Raw genomic sequence first — 27,868 nt, forward strand, 5'->3', positions numbered from 1 at the left:
AAAGACAATGCAGCCTTGCTCTTTCCTTCCCAACCACGGATGAGAGAAGATGTCACAGGAGCACCTGGGGCTCTAGGAATTCTCACAGAAAGCCAAGCACGCTGCCTGCTTCAAAAACACCAACTTCCTCAATTCTCCTTGAGGCTAGAGGAAGAGTCTGCTTTTACGTAACACTCAAAATATACGAAAAGAAGTCTCTGAAAAAACATAGCAAGACAATTTTTACCCTCCACAAGTGGAAAATCCTTTTTAGCTCCTTGTGAGTAGAATCCAAGAATAGGTAAGGTCTTGATGGCCAATTCTTATCTATCGGAGATAAGGAAGGCACCTTATTTTTCATTTCCAAGAAGTATTTTTGCACCTGTGTTGGGTTTGACAGAAAATACCAGATGAGTAAAATACACCAGAAAAAAACACTGTTTGACATAAACCAGACTCAAAGAAACCAGTCTTTAGTGGAATTTACCAAGTTTTAGTCCATAAGACTTTGTAACGCTTCTGGAAAGTCTCTATTCCACTCTTCGCATTGGTTGGAGAAATCTGAGCTCCACCAAATGGTTAAGAGAAAGGAAGAATACTAACGCGCATACTAATTTTAATATTAACATTAATACTAATACCGGTCAACATTAGAGAGCTGCAGTGTTTTAACAGGTAGCCACTAGGCACAGGTGGTTATTTATACTTAAATTTTAAGTAATTAAAAAAATTAAAAATCCAGTTCATCAGTCACACTAGTTACATTTCAACTGCTCACTAGCCACATGTGGCCAGTGGCTACTCTACTGGACAGCAAAGATACAGAACATTTTTGTCACTGCAGAAAGTTCTATTGGACAGCACTGCTCTAGAGCAGCGGTCGCCAAGCTTTTTGGCACCAGGGACTGGTTTTGTGGAAGACTGTTCTTCCATGGAGGAGGGGGATGATTCAGGCAGTAATGTAAGCCATGGGGAGCGGCAGATGAAGTTTTGCTTGCTTGCCTGATCCTCACCTCCTGCTGTGCAGCTCGGTTCATAACAGGCCTCAGACCAGTACCGGTCGGCAGCCTGGGCGTCGGGGACCCCTGCTCTAGAGCACTTAACATGGGCCAGGCACTGTGGGAGCGTTATAGTGTTACTTCATCTTAATCCTTACCATACCTCTACAAGTTTAATGCTATTATTATCCCCATTTTACAGATGACAAAATGAGGCTCGCAAATCTGTGAGTGGTGGAGCAAGCTGTCTCCAGAGTTTGCGCTCTTCACCACTACATCTACTCCTTTTTGGAAAGATGGAAGGGAACTTTAGAATCCATCCCGGGACAGGGGCATAGCCTTGCTCTCCCTCACCCCTCCACCCACTAGCTTGTTTGCCAACCTTACTTTGCAGCGGCTCGTGGCAGTTTAGCAGGGCAAGCTCTTGGCATTCCCCTCAAATTCCTATGCTGAAACCCTAACCCCCAAAGGGATAGTGTTAGGAGGTGGGGCCTTGGGGAGGTAATGAGGTTGAGAGGAGGTCATAAGGGCAGAGCTTCCTAGGTGGGATTAGTGCCCTTAGAAGAAGAGACAGGAAAAGAGTTAGCTTCTCCTTCTCTTTGTCATGTGAGGAGACCAGGAAGAGGCCCTCACCAGAACCAGTCCATGCTGGCACCCTGATCTTGGGCTGTCCAGCCTCCAGTACTGTGAGAAATAAATGTTTATTGTTTAAGGCACACAGTCTATGGCATTTTTGTTATAGCAGCCTGAACTAAGACACCTGGCTTTCTTGGGTTCACTTTCCCCGAAGTATGTTCTCTCTGTCAAAGAAGAAGAATATTTGATTAATCACGTACAGGCCTCTTTCTGACACAATTCTACTTGAATTTTAGAACCGATGATAAAAAAGGTCACAAACTCTCAGTGGCACAGTTATGATTTAATTGTTACCAAACAAGTCACATATTACTGAGTTGGTGCTATTAACTAGTTAATGCAATAATGCTAATTAGCCATATGTAAAGTATAAACTTACAATTCTCTGAAGTGTAAATTCATAAATTTTCTTTCCAGCATTGGCTCTGAAGAATTTCCTGTACTCCCTGCGGACCTTTAAAAAGAAGCAGCAGAATACAGAGGTTAATGCGCGGCCAGCAGATGCCCATAAAGGTGATAACACCTCTATTAAAATCGAACATAGATGGAACAAGTAAATTTATGAGTGTCTTTCTGGATACAGTAAAATAATTGAAGCATACTGAGACAGTAGGTTTTAAATTGGAGAAAAAGAAATTCAGAGATGCAAGATAATACCAGAGTGTTTTGATGTTTTTAATCCTCTTAACTAGTTTTTAAAGAGCCTGACAATCTGATGAGAAACGCTTTATAGGCATAGCTGCAAACCCTACGCAAATCAAAATACATTCCAGAAAAAATTATATAAGGTAATTTTCACTTCAAATTGTTCTTAGAAGGCAAAAAAATGCCTGAAGAAATATATGGCAGTTTCCAAAAGCCTTGCATATGAAGACAGGACTTTAGTACTGCATACTGAGAAGTGAATGTGACTAAAAATAAGAATTTAAAAGGAAGCTATTGAATGATCATTATCTCCCATTTAATTGCATTACTTTTTCTCTTACCCCTATTCCCATCAAACTGTCTACTAATACTAATCACAGCACTTAAGACCTCATATTACAGTTTTAGTTCACCATTTCTTCCTTGCTATATTGTCGTATTTACCTTGTATACTAGTGTCTAACAAATAAAATAACTGAGGTGTTTGCTAAATGAATGAATGATAGCTAAATTTGGAAACTGAGGGGGAAAACGTTTAAAATGTTTATCATCATTCAGTTATAAATGGGAGAGTTAGAATTTAGCAAAATATTAGCCTACTTGAATAATTCAGACATTATGTATGTTTTTCTTATATCTTTAGCTTTCTGGGTTCAACTGCACATGTTCAAAATATTTCTACATTAGGGGCTTTACGTAAACTAGCAAACTAGTAACCAAATTGTTTGTCGAAAAATGTTTTATATGCACATTTTAAAATTAAGACCTTCACACAGGAATTCAGGCTGCAGGTTTCTCTTACAATTTTCTAAGATCTAGCAACAGTGAGTCCTATTCCCACGTGACAAGGACTGAGTGGACCAGAGCAGCCATTGCTGCCTTTGGAAGAGAGCTGTAACCTCCAAACCACAGGAGGCCCGCAGGAGGCCTGCCGTTCCTACCCTACCTTCCATCTGCTACTTCCCTCATCCATGGGACCTCCCTGGTCCCTCTGGACATTTGAGCACCAGACCTATTCTCTACATCTGTGGATTATTAAGGGTTAAAAATTCTCCCATACACCACATAGGCAGTTCTTCCTTTAATTCATATCTTATGTTACTGATTATCATTTCTCTTTTAGCCATGGAGTTGTCTATAACTATTTCAAATCTCACTTACAAGGTTAGAAGGAACAAGAAGAAAAATGATACCTATTAATTAGCCCCTGAAATTGTAAGAGTGTACAAAAGCAGAGAAGTTAAAGTGAGTTTCATGAAAACATATCCTTAGAAATATACTAGAAGTCCTATATTTACTTGAATTTCATTGTAACTGAGCTCAATGCAACATTCTTTTTGATACTCACAGGACAGGCCCTTTCGCCTGAAAAACAGCTACACAAAGAAGAGGCCTGGTGACAACATGCTGGCATATAGAATGGGTTCCCTTCATGGGCCCCGGGGTCTTAAAAAGGATCCACTGAACTTTGTAATCAATTCCACAAGAATCAAATCATTTAAAAGGGCAAAGTTACTGTTCATATCAACATACTTATTTTTAAAAAAAAACACAAAATTATTACATTCTTGGACTTCAAAGATGTTTAATCTTATAACAATAATGGTAACATTAAAATACTCCTGTTTTGTGGAAACTGGAAAAAAAAAAGACAGTTATGTCTATAGAGTAAGCCCAGTTAACTTCAGCTAAAACAGTATTCACCTGTGAACTGAATTTGGTTTATAGGATGCTAGCATACACTCTTAACCTAAAAGTACTTTTTAAATCATATGCAATTAGTTAAATCCAGAAAACTGAAGATAAACATGATGTTGCTGGTAGAAATCATTATAGAGAGTAAAAATCCTGACTCAATGTTGTTTGTTCCTTCCTTTTATGAAAATTAGAATGCAAATTAGAATGTGAATAAAATGGGAAATAAAATCCTCCGTTTTAACTTTAAAAAAGTAGTAACAGAACTTGTTCAGAATTCTTGAAATAGAACATCTTAAATTCATATTTAAGTTACTTCTTAATTACCTCAACAATTACTTGATAAATATTCATTATAATAAAAAAGTTAATTTACTAAAAGTTTATAGGCTAAACTTTCAGGGAAAAACGCAGATTGTTCAAAGCAGAGTTTACAGATACTGCTAAAACAGTTCAGGTTCAGAGTCAATGGTTTCCTGGAGAATATTCAAATATTTAAAAAAAATGAATTATAGTATTATAGTAAAGATAACAAAGAGGAAATGTCAAAAAAAGGCCTAATTATCCCCAAATGACAATATGGATGGCTCCCTACAGTGAGGAGTTACTGAATATTAGGAAGACAAAATCCTTATATTGCCTAAAGGTCGTTCTCAAGGTTTTCCAGAGCTCAGAGTCATATTCGCTAACATGCAAGCTTACCTCAAGTAGGAAGTATTGCTTTAAAATAAACCCGGCCCTAAATTAGAGGGCATTTGAATCTAAAGTTCTCTTTAACCTGAATGATCTACTGCTGGTCTTATTTGTCAAAATCTGTATATTTATGCAAAACCCTTTCGTTTCTATGCTGAACAATTAGAACGATGGGCACTTTTAAGAAAGCTCTGCTCCAAGAGCCGTCAATGGGACAGAACAGATGGGTAAAGGGAAACAAAAGCCCAATATCCTCAGGCTGGTCACTGCAATGGTTGGTCAGCTTCTAAGCTCAACTGCTGTAACTCTGTCTCATAAATGAAAAACAATCTTCATCTCATAAAGAGAACATTAAACAGAACTTGGATAACAAAGAATAAAATATGCTACATCACTATTTAAAGTAATATGCTATTACTTTTAACTTATTATTTAAAGAAAGACAATGCAATAAAATCAGAAAATTTTGGTGTACAGGATTGTTCTCAAAAGGAAATCAAATTAGGCAAGATGACATTGTAAAAGACTGTGCAGACCATGAGCAAGCATAATCAATCGTCTGGTCAGAGTTAGTAGGTGCTAGGCTTCACTGAGTTCACCGTGGACAGAAAGAAGAGGTTGAGGAAGTACCTTCAGTCCAAGCCAGTAAGCCCAAATGACAGCAACTGCATGCTTACGCCTAGCCTCCTCCTTCAAGCGTTTCAATTCCCTTCGAGCCTAGAATGTTTTAGATGGTAAATAAAAGAGACAGCCCAATGCAGACAGCACAAATGACCAGAAAAAGACACCCCACCAAACAGAAGAGCCAATTTATGTATCAGGATTTCAGAATGAAAGAGAAATGGTGCACAATCATTTAAACCCAAAGCATCAGTGTCAGGCTAGCGTAGTCCCTTGTATTTTCGGTGCATTGAGACTCTGTCCCAGAGGAGGGTACCTGAGGGAAGCACTCCCCTGCCCTCCCCCTTACTTCCATTCTGTTTCTTTTCTCTCCCCTGTTCTCTCTCCCTCTTCACTCCCTTCTCCACACTCTCTCACTCCCCTCCCTCATCAAAGCCTTAGATCTGTGAGGGGCACCTAAGGATTTACATAGACTTCCCTTTGCTGCCAGCCCACGGGGCTAAAGAGGCTGTGAATTCCTGAGTTCATGCATTTGGATGTATAAAAAGATAACTCTTGTGAACAACCATTTAGAAAACTGGAAGGAATAAAGGTTGCCTCTCTGAAGTTTCGAACAAAAACAACAAAACCCCCAATTTTTTCCAGTTGGAAAATTAGAAGTAGCATGTATCAAAATTCAATATTAGGTAAGGCCCTAAACAGTGAAATATATGGAAGCAAGATTAAAAAAGTGAAATAACTCGTAGGTTTAAATCAATCTTAGGGAAAAATTAATCTGAGGCATGTTATTTTAAAAGACAGGAACAGACAGGCACTAAGGTTTCATTACATTACAGTACTCAGGCTGGGAAATGGATTTCTCTCATTCAGTGGAGAAAGCCCAGAGTAATTGTCTAGGAGTCCCTCTGCCTCTGCTAAGACAGCTCCCTCAGTTTATAAAAGGGAACTAGTCTGTTCCACACAGATTTTCAGGGGAGGACACAAATGAACAACTTTGGTTAGTTTGTGGCAAGTTAACACCTTTATACATGCAAATGTTGACTTTTCTCATTTTTCTCACAAGACGGGTTTATAATGTTGACAAGGTAGACTTAAAAACATAGGACGGTAATGATATTTGAGTTTCTAACTGGGATACACATGTTTAGCAGAGATGATCTTTGATTTTCTAAGTAACAAAAACATCTAAAGTGCTCCCTCCCTTGGGATATGTGAAACGTTCACAGAGCCCACGACTCTGCCTGGGGATTAGTGAGAGTATTTCAGGAGGCCTTTGTTTCTGATCACAAACAGCTGATGCCGAAATTCCTGGGATTCTTCAGGGGCAATTACAGCTAGCTTTGCATGAACAGAGCTTTCTGCTAAATCACAGATGATATTTCTTTTCACATATAATATTTTGCTTATAATAATCAACAGCTACCACAGTGAGCCTAAAAAACAATTTCATTCATGGATTAATATTTTTGTCGAGCATGCGTTAAAGGTGTTTCTATTATTAACATGTTGCGGGAGACCAATCGAAACCCAAACTTTAACATTCCCATCATGCCCCCATAGCGCACAAAAACACCTTCAGAAAACTGCCAGGATATATTAGGGGGGTAAAAAACAAACAACCCCCCCCAAAACTAAACATGCATGTTACTCGAGAGTTTTAAAAAAAGAGCAACTATGATAGTACCTCATTAGTAAGCAATTAATTAGTCTTTTTTGCCTACGCATGCTTGCTTCCTAACGTGCTCTCTTGGCACAAACATCTCCAGGGTTATTAAATGTGGCTACTAGGACATGCACCAGTGTGAGCCACTGTTAACCATGGGTCTTCATCCCCTGAGATGCTAGAGATATGGATTGATTATTGCGGATTCCAGGATGGGAGTGATGGGATGTGCATTTCAAGTACCTTAGATCCAAGCCAGTAAGCCCAAATAACTGCAATAGCATGTTTATTCCTAGCCTCCGCCTTCAGCCGGCTCAGTTCCCTTCGCGCCTGTGATGCATTTGAAAAGGAGTTACAGAAAAGTTTAAGGCAAGAAAGGTTACTGCTGATTCCCAATGGAGAAAGAGGAAGAGAGACACCGGTCACCATCAAACAGTAAACACAAAAGCGTGTGCCACCACCCCACACCGAAACGTTGGAAAGAGCAAGAGGCAAACACGTGCTCAGGAGCTTAAGCCAGTGAATCCCGAATGGGAGGGTCCGTTGCTCCACACATCACTCCTGACCTGCTGCCTTCCTGGGCATCTCTGGCCTACCTGGGTACCATGCCAATACGCTGCAATGGTGGTGGCTGCTTCCTCACAGCGCTTCTGATGCTTCAGTTCCCTCAGGATTTTTCGGGCCTAAAGCACAGAATGACCCAGAAAGATAGAAAATTAACACCAAAAAACTATATCCATAGTGACTTGAAAAAAACCACCTGAAGAGATAGTCATAATCCCCCTTCTCAAGGGAAAAATCAGTAGCTTAAAGAAAGGAAAAGGGAAGGTTGCTTTATTAGCCCAAAATGGACCATGAGAAGGCGGTAAATGAAGACATTATCAAGCATGACAGTGTAGCCCCACTCAGATAGACAGCAGCCTCCCACGCCCTGACACGTGACAGGAAAAAATCTGACCACAGCAATACAAACTGGACACGGCAGATGGAAGGAACAGTTCTCAGAAGGTGGTCAGTGGATCTCCAATGATCCACCAAAATCCACTTGATCACTTTTATTATTATTGTCTGGAAGGAACTGTAGCTGTACTTTTTTTTCAAAAGAGATGGCTAAAAAATTGCTATAAAATAAAATTATCTCACTGGTTCAGTACTAGTGGCTTCTTTCCAGCAGTTGCTTGAAAATGATTTAGTGGGGGCCAGGAGGACAGCCGGTTTGGAGGCGAACCCTCAGTTCTGCCTCTGAAGTCTCTAGACTGGGCGCCTGGACCCAGGACTCGGTAGTAGGTCAAAGGAAAACCTGTGTGCAGCAATCTCACTTACTCTGAGCACACCAGACTTGTATTTGGCAATTGCTGTGGGACAACCACTAAGCACCTGGGCTGCCCACAGGCCTAGACAAAGGGCAATGGGAACGGCAGGACTCCTGAACCAAGATCTGGCTTGTGGGCTATAGTGTGCTGACTCTGAATCACACTTTGGCAGGAAGGACCCAGAACCAGGTGGTGGGTGCACTAGGACAGCCAGAGCTTAGGATCTTTCAATCATGATGGGGCAGCCTGCAAGATGGTCACAGGGAAGGTATGGAAGGCATTGTGCTGGGGTGCTGAGGTATGGCAGGGCTCACAGGTATGGAGGCAACAGTGTGAGACAGCCTTTTGTGCTACAGCTTCCCTCGCAAACAGGGGGCAAGAGGATATTGAAATCATGTACGGTATTATTTCAAGGACTTCCTGCTCAGAGAACAAAGCTCTTGAAAAGAAAGCAGGAAGCAGCCAAGACATGTTGTAGGGCCGGAGCTTGGCCCATAATATTTATTTTTTCCATCTGACTGTTTACAGGGTAGGCAGGAGATGAGGAACCCTCCCCTGCAGGGTGAGCCCAGAGACATCATCCTTTGTAAAGAACATGAAAACCTTACATAAATAAGGATCACTTCTTTTAAACTCACCTTCCAACCCCGGATATAAGACTGAATTACCAAGGTAGAGCTCTTTATCTGTTGATACCTCTTTTGTTGCTGTAGGATGAAAGGGGAAGATATCAGCAATTCTATTTACATATCCATAACATGCACACTGAGAAAGAGAATTTGCTCACTTAGTGCAATGAACTCTCGATCACCCATATTCTTTCCAGGAACCAATAAGTACAGAAATCAAAATATCCAACAATCCAAAATTATTATGATTAATCCAAAGTTTGCTTCAAGGACGGTAAATACAATTAATTTCGAAATGACTCAGGACCCACCATTATTAACATCTGTTCTTTGTGTCATGCTGTTATAATACAACGTCGAGCACATAGCAGATACCCAGTGAACACACATGAATGAATACACGTTGAGCTCTGCATCTGCTCCTAAGCCTTCTCTCTTCTTGGTGCCATTTCTCAGTGTGCTACTCACTGGGTCAGCCTCTAACGTCTCCAGTTCCTTTTAGGTTTGCTGCTTTTACTGCCTCAAGCTGGGAAATCAGCTAACAAATTTAAGTCAACTCCTATCCATCGACTAAACTTTATTTATTGAGCTCCTACTCGCCATAGAGCCCTTCAATAGAACCGTGAGGATGTTCAACTACAGCAGAGGTTATTTCCAGGTGGGGAAGGTTAAGGAAGACCCAGGGAGATCTTCCCAAGAGTCGGCTCGGCAAGCTAGAGGCCCAGAGGCCCTTACTTCCAGGGCCAATGCCTTGGAGAGTGGAGGCTGCTAGAACACTATCCCTAGAGAAGTGAGCGCTTACTGTATTTAGCGGGGAATATTCACTACAACGTGGGCATTTGTGATGAAATTTCACAGCTTTTCAAACAAAATACTGAAGCCAGGCTGTGACTCAGACCCTGGAAATGGCAGAGTGCCCAGCCCCCTTTCTCTGAGGGGGAACAGATGCTCCCAGGACTCTAGGCTATGTTCCGGAAGCTCAGAGAAAATGAGCAGCAGAACAAAAGAGGGTGCCAGAGAGAAAGGCAAAGAGAACCCTGGGACCCTGTACAAGTCACCACCTTCTTTGGGCCTCAGTCTCTTCATCAGTCAACTGAGGAGCTGGAAAATCTCTAAGATTCCACACAGAGTGATAGTCTACGGCTGTAGGGGCTAAACTGTACCTACAATATCCGACCATCACTTCTGACATTCATTTGGTACCTCAATGTCTTCTTTTAAAATTCCTACATGGCTTGAAAATAACTGTCTTTAAAAGTCACCTCAAGGAGCCATGAAATATCACAGAATATGGATTTTAAGATAAGTAGTAACCGAAAATGGTCATTCGGAAAATCTTGGAGTTATTTGGTCAAGGGAAAATCACTGGCTTGGATAACTGTAGTTAACTGGTGGAGGCATTTACAAGCATACCTTGTTTTACTGTACTTTGTAGATATTGCGGGTTTTTTTTTTTTTTTTTTTACAAATTGAAGGTTTGTGGCAACCCTGCGTTGTCAAATGATGGTTAGCATTTTTTAGCAACGAAATATTTTTTAATTAAGGTATGTACATTTTTTTTAAAGATATAATGCTATTGCACACCTAACGGATTACAGTATAGCGTAAACATGACTTTCATGTGCACTGGGAAACCAAAAGATTTGTGTGACTCGCTTTATTGCAATGTTTGCTTTACTGGAGAGGTCTAGGACCAAACCCACAAAGTCTCTGAGGTTTGCCTGTAGTTCAAATTCGAAAACAGAAATAACACTAGAGCAAAATTAATACTTCCTCTAAAGTTTGGGCTATTATTTATCATTCTAACTCTCAGAATCACAAATTAATGATACATATGGTGACTTTTTAAAAATCTCGAGATACAAAAGCTCCTTATTGGGAGGGAGGGTGGAAACAGCACTTGCTATTTTTGGTTCCTTGACTTTTCTCCTCATCCTTCTGATGAAATGGCCCCTTCCAGAAGGTCTTCCTTGACCACCCTATCTAATCTCCAGTCTCCCCATTACTCTTTATCTCAGTTCTCTATTTCCTTCCTAGCACTTACTCTAAAATCTGTCATTGTTCTATTTATTTGCTTAAATGCATATTGTCCCTCACTAGCCATGAACTGTATGAGGTCAGGAATCAGGTTGTTTGGTTCACCTTGCTATCCCCTGAGCCTGGCAGAATAAGGGTTTCAAAACTATTGGTAGAATTCAATACAGATGAATTCAGGATGCTTCAAAACTTGGTTTTTCTTAATGATCTCAAAATAAGAAATAATAAAAGGGGTTCCTTGAGGACTGCCTATTTGTGGGTCCTCCCTTTCTCAGGCAAACAGGAAACAGAGCATTATGAGTCTGCCGAAGGGCCAAGTACCACTGCTATGTGCAGCCAGGTTGGTGACAACAGTCTTCTGGGCCTTTGCAGGATACATGTTAATGAACCCACTGGCTAGGGTCATACTTTAACACTTGTACTGTTGGTTACACTCTTTTAACTTGAGGAAGCAATTTTAAAGATATTCTTTTAAAGATCACATAATTTTTCCTTACTTTTCATTTAAGTAACTCATTAATTTCTAAAACTTGGAAATTATACACTAAAATGTATTACATGAGAACAGGTCAGCATAAATTATGTCCTGATTATACACACCCTTAAAGCAAAACTCCTCTACAGCTGAAAAAGAGGAAGAACACCCTAAAGGAGATTTGATTGCAATTTTAATTCATTTTCCAACTCACTCTCTAGTGAAAAAGCAGAGAATGAAAATGTGTTTGGAAGCAGTGCTCTTATCATTAAAATTCATTTTGTGAGAACGCAATGCCAAGTTCAAGCTAGCCTAGAGGTAAACTTTCAGGTTCCCCTCAAACCTGTTATGCCTCCAATGAAACATCTATAATTGAGTGAGAAAGAAAATTCCCCAAAGAAATTCCATACCAATTAAATACTTTATTTTGGAGTCTTTTCCCAAAGGGCCAGATATCTGAGGACTAAAGGAGATCCAACCCTTTAACCCAAACCCAGAATTCTACTAAAATGTGGCATAAGCTTTCTGGAATTAAAGCCATTTTCAGTATTCCTACAATAAATGGAAAACAGCCAATTATTTGGGAAAATTGACCCTACTATACTCAAAGGGTTAAATGACATTATCTCTTCCAATCTGATAACCAAATTCAAGATGTAGATCTCCCACTACATGTACCTCCATCAGTGGAAGACAGCAGGATAAACTAGAGCTTTGACGTTGTCCTGGATTCAAACCCCATCCCTGCCTCATAGGAGCTGTTACTTAACAGCTCAATGACTTAGTTTTCTCAGCTTTAAAAAAGGGACCAGAAAAGCACCCATTTCACGAGGTCATTCGGAGGATGAAGTATGTAAAAAAAAATACCTACACAGTTAAGTACGTAACAAATATTTGCAAAAAAAAGCATCGTGATTACAGCTCAAAAAAATGTCAGGGGCTCTCACCGCGTATCTCCTGTACCAGGCAGCAATCACGATTTGGCTTTTTCTCATCAGCAGGAAGTGTGTGCGACATTTCCACCCCCGATAAATCTTCTGAATGAGAGTGGCCAGGTCCTCAAGACGCTGCTTCCTCAGGTCTTCTAATTTGAATAACTAATAAATAATAGATGGATTTATCAAATTTCCACCCAAAACTCGTGGCATATGTGAACATCATTCTCAGGAAATAAAATGTCACAATGTTGGAGTGAATCACATTGAGGAAAAAAAAAATAACTTAATTACAGATATTATGAATAGTAGTCCAGAAGAAAACTATTGGGATGAATTCACGCAAGATACACAATTTAGAGTACAGTGCTTTAGAATTTATGACGAATCATGTAAGGGCTGAACTGAGCTCTAGATGTACCTTCACACTATCTGTGAGGATGAAATTATTGGAAGGGAGGTGACGGCAAGGTCTCTCTCAGACGATTTGAACACTTTCCTAATTCTCCAAATTTCCAGTAAACTGCTATGTAAATTATACCTCATGCTAGTCTATTCAGTTATAAAAAGGCTCCAATGGAGTTCTTCACTAAGTAGAATTTTAAGTGTTCTTTTTAACTTAAAAAAATTTTTAATGTGGGTGCCTTCGTGTACCTCTGAATAGCAGGGCTGTCTTTCCTAAAATTACTGTATAATTCAGATATTGCAAATACAGACTGAAGTAACCTCCAATTTTTACGAGTTAGGGAGGTTTTATTGTAATACCATTTTCTTTATGATTTCTTAAATGCTGTACAATCTATCAGCTCAAAAGTTTTGGTGTTTCATAAAAAATACAAATGTTCTTCCATTATCCCTTATTAAGCCACCCCTTTGGACATTTGCAGAAAAACACAAAAATGTGACATTCGTGGTAGCATCTTGGGTAACATTATAAAGTTAAATATCCTTTAAGAATTTGCCCATATGATTATAACACAAATTCAGAGTGTAACGTTTCGATTACATACTGTTCTTGGGTTTCGAATGAATATCTTTGATCTACCAAAGGAGTACTCTTCCACAGGAATCTCCAATTCATTAAACAAAACCTCCACGCCAGCTCTATAAAAATAAATAAAAACAACAAATTTTCTGAGTTACAAAAGTAGGCTATCTTATCTTAAAACATGATATTAGGTTCTCAGCAGTATAAAAAAATACCTTCAATTCCAAGTATAAATGATCTTTCAGTAAGCATCCTTCCATCGAAGAATTTCCAGAGTGAATTCCACAAATTTAACCAAATCTAGTAAATGCTCAAAAAGCATTTTGGGTTTAGAACTACGTATTCTAAGAAAATATGGTATTAAAGACAATTTCTTGATTTCATTAGCAGAAGTGATCAAATATACTTGTAACAATGGACCAACCAGGGCCAGAAGGGTATGCAAGAAACTCACATCTATTTTGTACCCACTCAGTTACTTCTTGCAAACATTTTAAACACTGCTCCTGCTACTCAGATTGTGGGCAGGTCCCAAGAGTGCTAAGTGCCAGGCCAATGGGATGCAAAAGAACACAGGGTGGGAGCAAGGCCTGGACTTGACTCTGACCTCTCCATCCTGGACCGTGGATTTAACGTCAGTCTTTAGTACTAAACTTCGTCCCACCAACCTGTGGACTGGATGCCAGGCTAGGAGTGAATCCTTGTTCTGTGTATTATAGTAGATGCTGACCATAATACCCTGGAAATTAGCAGTGGGAAATGAAATAGTACCCAGACCCTACATTATTTGGGTATTGAATTATGCATCAGGGACCACACCATATGTCTGGAGTTTATCTTCTTGTAATACACAGTGAAGTGTCTAATCCTACTGATTTTCCTGTGAAAGGCCAGGTCCACTGACAATGTGGAGTCAACACCAGTATAGTGAAAGAAAAATCCCCATAAAACAGGCATGTTTGCCCTGCTGTAGGAGCTGGGAGAGCTTTTGTGGCCTGCAGAAAAGGGGCAACTTCTGGGACTGGTGAGAGCAGAAGAAAGGTCACTGCACAGGCAAGGCCTGGTTTCTCTTCTGCAGCAGCCCCCCTGCCAGCACACAAGTTCTCTCTGCATGTAGAGCTCACAGGGGCTGCTCCATGGGATGAGTCTGCAGTGGTCCAGCACTCTGTCTGTGACTGGATGGATGAGTGCAATTTAGGGCAGATGAGCTGGACGCCACATGGCCCCAAGTTCTGCCATATTCTCCAATCCAGCTTTGTTCACAATAACACTGACACTGTGAACCCTATCTGCTCCTGTATCTATTTCTCGGTTGGTACAGACTTGGTCAAAGAGTGGGACCCCCCCACCCTTCATTCACTCTCTCTGGAATTCACTTATTCCCCAGAAATAAACCCCTGAAGAGCTGAGAGCAGTGATCCAAGATGCCTGTAGCTCTACCCTTGTATGAGTCTACACAAATATACCTATCAATTACAAATTCTCCTCCTGCTAACTTGCCACGACATAGTTTAGAAGTTTTATTGACATACAAGTTCCAAATGTGGATTTGATAAGCCGTGTTTAAACCTTAAAGAAAACCAAGACTTCTATAATTAATAAGAATTAGCACAAAGTGGTATCCTGCTGGAAGATGGTCCAAAACAGAGGTTACAGCCAACTTTTCATAAAATTGTTTTGCCTAAACAGCACGTGAAGAAAACAACATGGTATCTGTATGCTTTAGAACTTCATAATTAAATATGATCAATGAATGTCTTACCTTGCTGGTCCTTTCCAATGAGGCCATGTTTGTTTACAAAGCATTTTGTATCTTTCTAAGCAAGGTTCATAGGCCTGCCTGAAGGCGTAGCCTGCTCTCCTCACGCGGACATTCTCCAAAAGACCCAGATACCTGACCTGATGACATACTAGACCCTCGTTGAAGATGTGTGCTGCCTTTTTATCATTCGGTTTGATACACCTAAAAGATTACACAAATTTTAGGTTTTAAACTCCTTCTCTTACGGATTTATCTGTCCATGTTTTACAAAGCGTCATATATAATTATTTCATGGTGAGACAATTATTTATTATTCTTGGAAAAACTAGTCATTTCTTTTGAAATTATTTCAAATCATTTTACAAAAACCTTAAGATAACTACACTGCAGATATAGCAATAAAAAAGAATAATACATAAAATAACATGGGTAAATATCACTGACATTCTGTTTAATGAAAGAAGTCTGATGTAAAAGAGTACATATTTTGATTCCATTTATATGAAGTTCTAGAAAAACTAATTCCTAGTGAGAACTCAGTGTTGCTTTACCTCTGGGGAGAGGTAGGTGGAGATCGACAGGGAAAGGGCACAAGGGAACCTTCTGGGTTGATAGACTTGTTTTATATCTTGGCTTGGATGAGGCTATACAGGTGTATACATAGGTAAAAATTCAACAACCTGTACAATTAAGATTTATATACTCTATTGTATTGTACATACATTACATACCTCAATGAAAAGGTTAAAACACTGCTGTCTCGCTAAATCCTTATTATCTCCCTCCTTTTCAATAGGGCACTTTGCTGCCCAAGGAAAGACTACATTTCCCAGCTTCCTTTGCAAGTAGGTGTGGCTATGTGATCAAAATTCTAGCCAGAGCATAAGTCATGTTTGCTATTTCCAGTGTGTCCTTAGAAGGAAGGGACTTGTTCTCCCTTTGCTCTTCTGCTAAATGCTGGCAGGAATGTTGACATGGTGGAGAGCTATCTTTGACTATATAGATAAGAGGAAATACCCTGGCAACTGCAGAGCCACAACATAGAAGGCGTTGCTCTATTAGCACTGGAGTCTATACACTTAGAAGTACATGAGAAATAACTGTCAATCTTGTTTAAGCCCCTATTATTTCCAGATCTTGTTGGAGCAATCTCTATATCCTAATTAATATATTGTTAAACATTTACGGTTATGTCTGCCTCACTTCAACTGTCAAATTCCACACATACATGTAATATATGGACAACTAAATCTTACCTAGTTTGACCTTGGTGTTTTTATGGTTTTTCTTTTACATTTAGAAAAGTAAGGTCTACTTCTTGGCTTAAGGACAAACAGATCAATGGAACAAACTAGTGAGTTTGGATCTAGACTCCTACACATACATTCAATTGATTTTCGATAAAGGCATCAGGGCAAATGAATGAAAATGGAGATTTTTTTTCTTTTCAATATGTAGTGCCAAAACAACAGGATAAATATATGGAAAAAATAGACCTTAAAATAAATCTGAAACTGTAAAGACTCTAAAAATATATATATAATAATATATTCACAACTTTGGAGTTTATTAATTAAGACTTCTTAGAGATACATTAAAACCACTGAAAGGGAAGGGGAATAAAGGAACTTTCTGGGGTGACGGGAATGTTCCATGTTTTGACCTGAGTGGTGGTTACCAAAGTGTATACAATGGCGAAAAAACAATGGAGCCATTCACCTAGGATCTGTACATATCACTCCACGCAAATTATACCTCAGTAAAATAGAATCTTAAGGCTAAAAAAAAAAAGTTTACTCAAATGAGAATAACAAAAGCAACTGATCACACAAAGTTTCTTGGTTAATTTTTTTTGAAACTAGGATCCTTAACCTAATATATGTTCTAACCTGTTTGCAATCAAACCAGGGGATTTTACCTATTTACATTTGTTATGAATATAAATACTAGGTCAACAAGTTAAACACAAAAATGTTCTTCACTCTAACTTCCTCATAACTGAATTTTCAAAGACAACTGTAGAAGGTATATGTGGGTGTGCACCTGCCACATGAAATCTGACCCATCAGATACACACCTTCTATTACCTAGTTCACCAAATATACACATCACAAACTCTAATCCTAGTTGGTCTTTACTGAATTTTGAGAACTAAGATGCCCTAGAAGCAAAAAAAAAAAAAAAAGAGAGAGAGAGAGAGACCAGATGCTTTTTAAGGAGTTCTTTCTATTGTTTTGAAAAAATTATTTAGATTGTTTCAGAAATCATTACTTTCTCTGGGTCTATAACTCTCACAGGGAAGAAAGAGGCACATACTTCCTCACACCAGACCTGCAACTGAAGCCCCAGTTGCTTCAATGCTCCAAGTCAATATGACAATCCAAAATGAATCCACCAAAACAGTTTATGCAAAACGCTTACCAGAAAAAAATTTACATTTTGTTTCTTAACTTGTCATTAAAAAAAACCCCAAAAAACCCAGAAAGTTGAGAACTCCTATGTGCCAACAACCCAATTTCATTAAGTATCTATTCCCATCCCCCGCCACAATTTTTTCTTTTCCCTTTTTAAAATTCCCTATTTTGAGGCCACTGGAGTATTTTTTAAGCAAACCCAAGACACCGTATTATTTGACCCCTAAGTACTTTAGTTATCCTCTCCTTGGGTTACGCTCAGATTTAAGCAAACAGGTAAAATGATCTTCCTTGAGAGTGCCTTCATAATCGAATGGTCAAAGAATTTTATGTGCCAGAAATACCTAATGTAGTTTGGATTCTTGGTCTGTAGGTTTTTCATCAGAGTGGCCACCGATGCCTTGAACTGTGAGCCGGCTGTAGGAGGCCTTTTTAGGTTGATCTTGGCAGGGTTCCCTTCGGGGAACAAAGACTTGATGAGGGCATGGCCGGCCTTCCACATGGCTTGGGACAGGTCTCTATAGAGAAGGTCGTTGTTCTTATCCACAAATCCTTCCACTTGGTACAGCACCTATGAGCAGCAGCACATGGGACTCAGTGGCTGACAAACTGCACGCCAGAACATCAAACAACTGTTAAAAATATCCCGAGACTATCTATACCACAGCCTCTTCTTTCTCCATCAAAGAATCTCCAACAAGTTAGTCACACTCTAATACCAAATTAGCCTCCAAGTTTAAATTCCATCTGTCTAAGTCACAGAAGAGTTCAAAATAAATTCTATTACCCTTCAGGATTTGCAAGAATAAACTCCAAAAATGTTATTATAACATTTTCAAAGGATTTTAGGGTTTTTTTGGTGTTCAAGCATATTTTTGAGGTTTTACTTGTATTTTTTAGTTTACATGTGCCAATTCTAGTGTGTTTAAAAGGAGACAGGGGGAAATTGAGATAACACAGATATTTTCATAGACATCCTAAACCAGCAGAGAAACTGACCAGGAAAGTATCTTTTAATAACATGGGCTAGTGAAAAAAAATGAAGTACCAAGTTCCAGCATTTTGAAATTAAAGGAAAAGCTACTATATACTTCATTTTTACAAAAGCCATAATCAGATTTTTTCCCCTTTGAAGTTTGCAAGCTTATTTGTAAGAAAGGAGGTATTAACTCCAATCAATAATCATTCAGGACCCCCAAAATCAATCTATTGTCCCAATTGTTTTTAATATTATCTTTATATAGTTGATGACATAAAATTAATTACCCCAAATACTAACCAAATTAATAAATGCTTTTTTTTAAAAAAAGTAGATGTTTTCTCCAGTGTCGATTCAAAATTCAATCTGAGAATTCATTATTTTGCTAAATGGTTGGTGCTTTTAAAACCTTACTGTAAGTCTTTTTTTTTTTTAACATCTTTATTGGAGTATAATTGCTTTACAATGGTGTTACTGTAAGTCTTTAGTGAATGCTAATTTTTTACTGGCAAATCTTTTATCAGTGTCGATAGATCTTTTTTATAGGCTAGCTTTCAGAGCCTGAAAATAATAAAATCGATTTTTAATATATACTTGAACTCTTTCATTAAGTCCACTGGCTTTCCTTTCAGCTCTCAGTATTAGTAAGATTTTGCTCAACATGGTCCAGATTCTATTCCCACTGAACATTTACTGACTCTATGCTTTCAGCAGCTCCATTTATCCTCTGGAGCTGGCGCTGGTCAGAACGCCATCTCTGAGGCTGAGGCTCGGGGTCCTCCAGGGGGGCCCGGGCTCCCGCACCTTGCCGGCGTAATGCTGGATCCTGAAGCAGCTGTGAGGCAGGGACGTGTCGTTGAGGAACCGGGAACACTTGCTCATCCTGCTCTCAAAGTGCTGGTGGGTGGCGCACACTTGGTTCAGCTTTTCCAAGAAGGTCTCGTCGGTGACCGTGCCTGGCCTCAGGCACTCCTCATCCAGCATGGCCAGGATTCCGTTTGTGTTCTGGGTGAAAGGAGATAAAAGGGTTTCCTTCCTTCCTCGCTGTATTAATAATTATTCCTAATTATGCCATTAAACACAATCGACTTAGTCACAAGAAAATTCCGTTCAGGCACAACAAAGAGCAGAGAATCAAAACAAGTAACAAAACGCCCCCCACAGAAATCAGCCCTCTTCCAGCGGGGTCCCAGGTGCTCTGGGGGGTGGGGAGGGAGGGAGTGTCTGCATGAGTCTCCCCGCTCCACCGCAGCCCACGATGCCTCCCCGACGGCGAAACAGGACTTAGGTGTCACCTCAGCCACCTTATCGGGTTGATAACTGAAATTCATGTTGTTTAGCAAAAGGCAAGTCAGACCTCAAAGATTCATAAACAAATCTAAAAGTCAGAAACTAATGTGACAATACTCTCTCCTTATATAACGTGGTCATAAATCACAAAGTATAGTCTCTTAAGGCCATTATTTGACTCACAGCTCGAGAAGGAAATTGGTTTCAGATGTTTCCAAATTGTTCCTGTGTTCAAAATAAAGTTTATTTTCTTGGGGAAAAAAAGTGGTGTGATTCGGGAGGCTGCTTTTAACGATCAATGCAATCAAGCTGTGTTTCAAGAATATCTGTTTAGAATAAAATTCTCCTTCCATATAAAATTTCGAAATGGATGTTAAACATGGGTGAGAATTCGTTTGTTGGGTATTCAGACCCTGTGATCATATTTACCCCAAGAGCAGTCAGCCCAGCTAAAGTGAATCAAAAATCAGGAAACTTCTACTTTGCTTAATAAAGGCTGTTGTTCCTTTGATTGCCCCTACAGGCCCACACATCTCCATTCCACAGAGAACAATCCACTGACCATGAGCCCCACCCGCTTCCGCCAGGGCAAAGTCCCCCTTGGCTCCTCTCCCCTTCTCCTTACAAGGCCATGACATCCTCTGACCAGCACTTATTCATTCCACACAAAATCTGGGGGAAGTGTAGATTCTCAGGAGTCAAGTGTGTTCATAACATCCCCGGAGTAAACATTATTGTTAGGCGATACTGGAAGGAAACATTTCCTTTATGTATCCAGGCTCCTACGTGAACATGAGTTTCTTCAATCATATATGCAAGGGGATTTTTGGCTGAGATAATCTAGTTAAATTAAGTGTATTACCACTGTTTTTTTTTTTTTCTCCCTTCTTAAAGGTAAATAATTAAGTGCAATGTTACCTTTACGAAGAAAAACATGATAGTCACGACTTCTGAAAGTTAAAACCTCCCCAGCAAACTACTTTGGTCACAAAATTTACCAGAAAAAATTTTCATGAAATCCACTGATTTTCTAAATTTTAGACTAGAGTTTTAAGTTGCTTAGGTGGAATATTAGTGTTCACAGTCCAACACTGTTTACATTTTTCAAAACAAAGTTTATTTTTTAATTGAAAAATAGTAATGCTTCAGAATATTTTTTTAAAAGTTCAATTTAATCAAAGATGTGGCTTTCAAGAATATCTTGAATACTGAGGGATAAGATACTGGCTAATTAATAATATCCAAAACGTCTTGTTAAAGATGAAGAGAAAATGATTTGCTGGACATTTGGAGCCTGTGATTCTATTGCTGAAGCACAGCACTCACCTACACTGATAGCTAAAAAGACTGTAGAAAATAAAGTTTATGCATTGTTTCAAACTACTTTGTTATTAAGGCCAGGAAGACTTAGTAAGACTAAGCTTTTACACACAAATCAGTCTTCTTGCAATCAATTCGCTCATGATAAACTACATGATAAATATGATGTAAAAACAAAAATCTTAGGTTCAGAAAGGTTACTAAAAATTATGCAGTAATTTTTCACACTTTAAGCCTTTTCACGTACATAATTTGTAACCTGAAAAATCCCACGGCCCTTGGCACCTGTCAAGTCACACACACACCATCTCTCACATCCCTGAAGCAATCTATGGTCCATACAAGCCACTCCTGGGATCCTACTTAACTTGGCTCCTGAGATGGTCCCTTTATCCTCCTTTATTTTTACTTGAACAGCATGGAGTTTTGTTGTCGTTGTTACTTTTTAAGAAAATTTTTCCAGCTTTACTGAGATATAATTGACATAAAATACTGTGCAAGTTTAAGGTATACAACATGTGGATTTGATACACTACCATAGTGTTAGTCACCTCTATCACGTCACGTAATTACCATTTCTTTTTTGTGGTGAGAACATTTAAGACCTACTTCTTAACCACTTTCAAGTATATAATATATAACACAGTATTGCTAACTATAATCTCCACACTGTACATTAAAGCCCAGAACTCACTCATCTTTCAAGTGGAAGTTTGTACCCTTTGGCCTACATCTCCCCATTTCCCCCAAACTTTAGCCCCTGGCAACCACTATTCATTTTATTCTGTTTCTGAGTTTGTTTTTTTTAAGATTCTACATATAAGTGATATCATACAGTATTTGTCTTTCTCTGACATATTTCACTTAACATAATGCCCTCAAAGTCCATCTTTGTTGTCACAAATGGCAGGATTTCCTTCCTTCTCATGGCTGAACAATATTCCATTGTATATATACATCACATCTTCTTTATCCATTCATCTGTAGACGGACGCTTAGGTGGTTTCCCTATCTTGGTTATTGTGAATAAAGCTGCAGTGAACGTGGGAGTGAAGATATCTCTTTGAGATCCTGATTCTGTTTCTTTTGGATATATACCCAGGAGTGGGATTGTTGGGTCACATAACAGATCTAATTTTAATTTTTTATAGGAACCTCCTCTATACTGTTTTCTTTTTTTTTCTATACCGATTTCTATAGCGATTGCACCAATTTACATTCCTACCATCAGTACACAAGGGTTACCATATTTCCCCACATCCTCACGAACAATTATCTTTTTGATAGTAAGCACTGAATACTATGTTAAGAGGTCGCTAGAATTTTAGAAATGAAATGGATATTTTGACTTGGCAAACACCTTCTTTTTTTGAGTCTCCTCTGATCAGTGCTCATATTTCCACGAGCTGTGGATTGGACCTGGGTTCCCAGCACACAAGAAAGAATAGTGCACCTAAGGGCACGGCATCTGAGCGTCATGAATGGGCTCTGTGATACGGCAACAGGATTAGCATGGGGGAACCTGGCTAAGTATCAAAAAGTCCAGCTGTCTACGTATGTGTTCGAGAACCATGTGTGAGTTCTTAAGGTTATGATAAAGTTTCCAGAACTCTGTATTTCTCTGAAGTGTTGAAATAGTGAAAATACAAAAGCTGAACACTGAAGGCAGTGAGATCGTTCGTAAGTAGTGAATTACACTACCAAGAACTTCTTTGGGAAACTGTACCTAATACTCACATTTTCTATTAGGTCACAAATGATAGCATTATTGAAGTACTCAATGTGAGTCCATTCTATGTCCTGAAAAAGAAAACAGAACATAATCAAATCCCATATGATGATGCTACAACACTACCATCTCTAACATAAGACTTTGCCCATCTTACTATACTCCACTTCCTCTCTGAAAATTTCCTTCATAAAAATCAGTGCTGCAAATGTCATCTTCCGGTTCCCAAAACTTTCATAATGCAGCAGTCTAGCACTGACATGATCCGACTGAAACAACCGCCCTTGACCTGTGCTGAGGCTGCCTCCCCTACCACCCTCCCATCCGTGGCAATTTCCCATGCACTTCGCTGGCCCCGGGTCATTTATTCAACAGGCCCTTGGGTCAATATTACTTTTCGTATATTTACATGTTTACAAGGAAATAAGTCAGAACTTGATCCCCAGATTTTTATGTTCTTAATTTGTAATCACAAGGAAGAAATTAATTTTAAGAGTCAACCCCATATTGTAGGGCCGTTAACTATTTCAAATGTAAAAATAGAACAGTGCTAAGATAAGTATTTTCAACATAAGGAAAGACATGAAAACCTATCCACTGGTTCTAACACTAGCTACAAAGCCAAATCTGGGAGGCCAAATGTAACCATTCTGTATCTGCTTACACTCTCCATAAGTGTAAACATTTATTTTTCTTCTAAGGGGAAGAAAGTTAATCCATACAGCAAACTAAGGATCTTCCTATATACTCTTAGAAGTGTTTTAGACAATCTGTACAAACTGTTTTAAGTTACAGATCAAAGTTTGCGCATTCTCTTTATGATGATAAGACAGGAAGAGAATGAATCTGGCTTTTAGGATGTTTATGTTACAAAAGGTGCCATTCAAGTATAAAATGTTTCTAAAGCATGATAATCATTTCAAATGAAAGATGAAATATTCATGATTTAGTTTTTGAGTAGATGAGTTATTTTACTAAGTCACTGGGAATAATAATCACATTAGAAAAATCTATACTGAGAAGCCAAAAAAAGAGGATTCTGTGTCCTTAATGACTTAAAATGACACTATAGAAAATGAAGAGAAGGAAGTAATATTACTAAAATATTAAAGCAAATAAATGAAAGGGAAACAAAAATATAATACTATATATACAAAAAAATTCTCCTTTTTGTCTGATATAAATAAATTTATACTTAGAAAAACACTGGCTATTTAAAAAATGAAAGGGTGAAAACCAAGTACGTGTTTTACAATTAAGGATGAAAGGACTCTGTAAATATTACTTCTGATTATTTTCCAACGACATTCAGTGAGATAATCCATCCACAGCACTAGTATAATACCTGGCATATAGTAAGCACTCAACAAATGTTACCTGTTTTTATTATAAAATTTTTAAAAATCAATGCTTTTCAAGATTGAACAAAATATTAAAATATTGTTAAATACTGAAATAGTATTTTCAAATTTATATACGATGATAATTGACTTCTTTGGTATACAGTTCTCTTAGGTTTTGGCAAATGCGCAGCATCAGGTAACCACCACCACAGCCAGCCTCCAAAATTCCCTTGTGCTCCCCCTTTGCAGTCACACTCCTATTCTCTGGCCACTACTGACTATTAGACACTTTGACTCTATAGCTTTGACTTTTGTAGAATGACATATAAATTGACTCATACATATGTAGCCTTTTGAGTCTGGCTTCTTTCATTTAGCAAAATGCATCTGAGATTCCTTCATGCTATTGTGTGTATCAGCTGTTTGCTCCTTCTTATTGCTGAGTACTAGAACCTTGTATGGATGCACCGCTGTTTTTTTGCCCATTCATCTCAGACTAGTTTTTTAACAGGGTATTATTTTACTTCACTCTACTTGAATCCAGCGAGACTCAAGTTGGTCAGCTGATGTTCACTGAGCACCTACTATGTGCTGAGCACTGTCCTGGGCACTAGCAGCAAAGAAAATCCCAGTTAGCTTAGATGTCATACCAAACAAATTTTTAAAAGGTACAATATGGCTAAACTTTGAAAAATCTGATTTTAGGGTCATGTTTGTACAGTCTTCTGAATCCAGAATTTGTATTATGAGTAAAGGAATACTTAAAATTTTTTTTCAATATTACCTCCCGTATATATTCCTCCTGCTCTTCTTTAAGAGTCAACTCAATGAAGATTTGTTGCAGCTTTTCATTACAATAATTAATAATGAACTGCTCAAAGCTGTTGTCCTATATGGAGAAAAATGAAGACAGCCTTATAAAGCAAGCAACTGGCACTCCCATGACAATGCCACTCTAACATCTCACTCCACAAGAAACGCCACACACGGTCTTGCAGACTTAACTGCGGCCCAGCACACAGCCAGAGGCTGGCACATCACAGGCATCCAAGAAACGATTCATGAGTCAAGTGAATGAATGAAGGATATACAAGTTACACACTATTTGGAGAATGAAGAATTTTAGTTGACAAATAAGCAGCCCACAAACATGGTAAAAAAAATGAGAAAGAAATACATTTCCCCCTAGAGGATCAGCAAAGAAACAGTGAGATTCATCATCTCTGTCACCCAAGTTCTCAATCTTCCATTCTCAACTCTGGAGCTCAAGAAAGTCTTTCTGACCTGACCTCTTACTCCCCTACCCAGGGTCAGATCCCTCATTCTGACACTTACATACCAGCACTTTTGAAAAATCATGCTATGTGTATACATGCGTGTACATGTGCATTCACATGTATTGATTAGTGTCATATTTATCTGTCTCTCTAGGTTGTACATTTCTTAAGGGCAAGGGTTGACCATACATCTCTTGTTCACCAATGGAAGCCCATGCCTGCAGCACCTTGCACCTAGCAAGCACTCAGCATGTACTGGCTGACTAAATGAATGAAGTGCCCACAAAATACAGACTCAAGGGAATCAGCACATCAAAATCATCTAGCTAGAAACTCTCTCCTCTCAGAAGGGTCACACATTTATCACTCTTATGATTCTCAGCAGTGTCTTCTCCATATCAGAGTTATTGCCTGTGAAGATCCATGCCTACATCATTTCTGAACGATCTGCAGGGCTTAACGTATTGCTGTACATATTGAGGGCACAAATGCAGGTCTATTGGATGAATATACTTCACCAAGAACCACACCATCCAAAAAGAGGTAGATCTAGCAATAAAACTTGTTATTTTCACCCCATCCCCCTCTCTGCAGAGAGAGAAGATGGTGTGGCAGTGGGAGTGAGAGATGGTGACCCCACCACTGATAAACCAGACTCTTTTCCCACTGAGGTGGCCAGTCCTGGCCTAACTGGCCATGAGGGTTCACCTGTAACGGCAGAAGCTCGCCACTCCCTGTGAATACAGAGCAGCTGCCTTCAAATCTTTCCATAAATGATGAAATCAAAAGTCAAAGACTTTTTTGAAAGTTGATCTTTCAAAATCAAGTTCGGTGCAACCAGGACAAACTGTAAAAGGATACCTAGGATGCAGCATCTCACCACACGCCTTCCTGGAAGGTGGCTGAGGATTTCTAATCACTAGTGAACTAATTAATCCGGGGAAATTTTAAACTCAAAACCATAAATGACACATAAAATACATTATCGGTGACTAATCTTTTAATGTTAAATGTAGTCGAAGATAAAAGTTTCTTTCTTTGTTTTAAATCCTGAAGGTTCTTACTTAAAAGGCACACATTTATCACCAAAACGTTCAACAAATATAGTCCTGGACACAAAGGTCATTCCCCAGTCCCCATTTTCATGTTATGTTTTAAAAACCATGTGTTCCAATCCTCAGAGCTTCACAATTTTGACCAGAGGCTGAAGTCAGTCTGATGTAGATGCCTTATAATCAGTATAAGGCCATTTCTTTATGAGGAAGTCTGGCTTTCTCAGTTTGGTAAAATATATCCCTATATAGTGCTACTACCTCAAATTAAAACTTATCAATAAAATTAAAATTTTAGTGACTTATAGGAGATCTTTGGTTTTTTTTAGAAAACAAATTCATGGAGTAAATCCTTTCTGCTATTTAATAGGGCTGTGCCTATGGAGCTATTTAGACAAAATTATGCTAAATTTTCAAATGGCAACTAAAGAGGAGAAGGGAGGGGAGAACAACTGGTGTCTCGGACACAGTATATGGCTGTGAATAGCTGGAGGTACGCTTCCAGAACGGGACTATGAAATACACACAAGCAGATTAGAAACCAGAGGCAAAGCTTCACAATTACAACACAACCTAAGGAGTAAGTCTGAGCTAAAGTAAATTTCCCCTCAATTTTTATAAGTTCTTATATGAATTCTATATTTCATATCCACACACCGTTAATCAATGGTCATTTACTGCAAACTTCACACAGTTGGAGAAGCTATTAACACAGGAGCATGCAACAGGCCGGCACTGCAAACAGTTCATACTTACTGCATTCTGGTGCAGAAAGGGACAGATTACACAAAATGCAGTCAGTTCTCAATTTGCAATAAACTTCTAAAAGTAAACACTCATTGACAGTTATTCATCGGTGCAAATGACAGATTTTATCATCCAGGCTGTATTTCTTTTTTTTTCTTTATTTTTTTGGCTGCGCCCCACAGCTTGTGGGATCTTAGTTCCTCGACCAGAGACTGAACCCAGACCCTCGGCAGTGAAAGTGTGGAGTCCTAACCGCTGGACCACCAGGGAATTCCCCCGGCTATATTTCTGACTGGTACAAAACTTTAGATCAAGACACGTGTCCCATCATCTCAAAAGACAGGAACACGATACCTACGTGTGGTATCTGAATTGGGGTTCTGCTAGGTGAGAGCTATTCAGGATAAAAAACAGTCTGACTGAAATAATATACCATATAACTCGCTGGAAGTCCTAAGGCTTCAGAATCTAATACTTTTAATGCTAAATTATCAGGAAAATAAAATGTGTCTGACACATCCACCCAAAGACTCAGGGACAAAGGCAGTTGGCAGGTCACCGAAAGAGTGAAGAGATTCAGCAAGATCCAGGGCATCCCCCTTTCTCACCACAGCGACCCACGCCTGTGCTGCATGGGCTGTATCCCCC

At 39.0% G+C, this 27,868-nt stretch overlaps 1 protein-coding gene across 4 annotated transcripts in view; it reads right to left on the reverse strand.

Moving 5' to 3' along the window:
• MYO1B (myosin IB) overlaps positions 1–27,868 on the reverse strand; it is a 187,731-nt gene that overhangs the window by 14,145 nt on the left and 145,718 nt on the right. For 2 of the 4 annotated variants that reach the window (XM_029225226.1, XM_029225225.1), the window contains exons 14-25: positions 24,929–25,033; positions 22,810–22,872; positions 19,267–19,467; positions 17,828–18,054; positions 15,070–15,270; positions 13,330–13,423; positions 12,332–12,481; positions 8,882–8,950; positions 7,527–7,613; positions 5,277–5,363; positions 1,993–2,067; positions 227–361 (exon numbers count right to left, since the gene is read on the reverse strand). In XM_029225226.1, the coding sequence (XP_029081059.1) occupies positions 227–361; positions 1,993–2,067; positions 5,277–5,363; positions 7,527–7,613; positions 8,882–8,950; positions 12,332–12,481; positions 13,330–13,423; positions 15,070–15,270; positions 17,828–18,054; positions 19,267–19,467; positions 22,810–22,872; positions 24,929–25,033 (1,494 nt within the window). Of the gene's footprint in view, positions 1–226; positions 362–1,992; positions 2,068–5,276; positions 5,364–7,173; positions 7,261–7,526; positions 7,614–8,881; positions 8,951–12,331; positions 12,482–13,329; positions 13,424–15,069; positions 15,271–17,827; positions 18,055–19,266; positions 19,468–22,809; positions 22,873–24,928; positions 25,034–27,868 lie in introns of all 4 variants that reach the window. The other 2 variants (XM_029225228.1, XM_029225227.1) reach the window with 2 other exon arrangements.

Source organism: Monodon monoceros, unplaced genomic scaffold, assembly GCF_005190385.1.
Source record: "Monodon monoceros isolate NGI ecotype Baffin Bay Population unplaced genomic scaffold, NGI_Narwhal_1 Super_Scaffold_16, whole genome shotgun sequence".
Classification (NCBI taxonomy): domain Eukaryota; kingdom Metazoa; phylum Chordata; class Mammalia; order Artiodactyla; family Monodontidae; genus Monodon; species Monodon monoceros.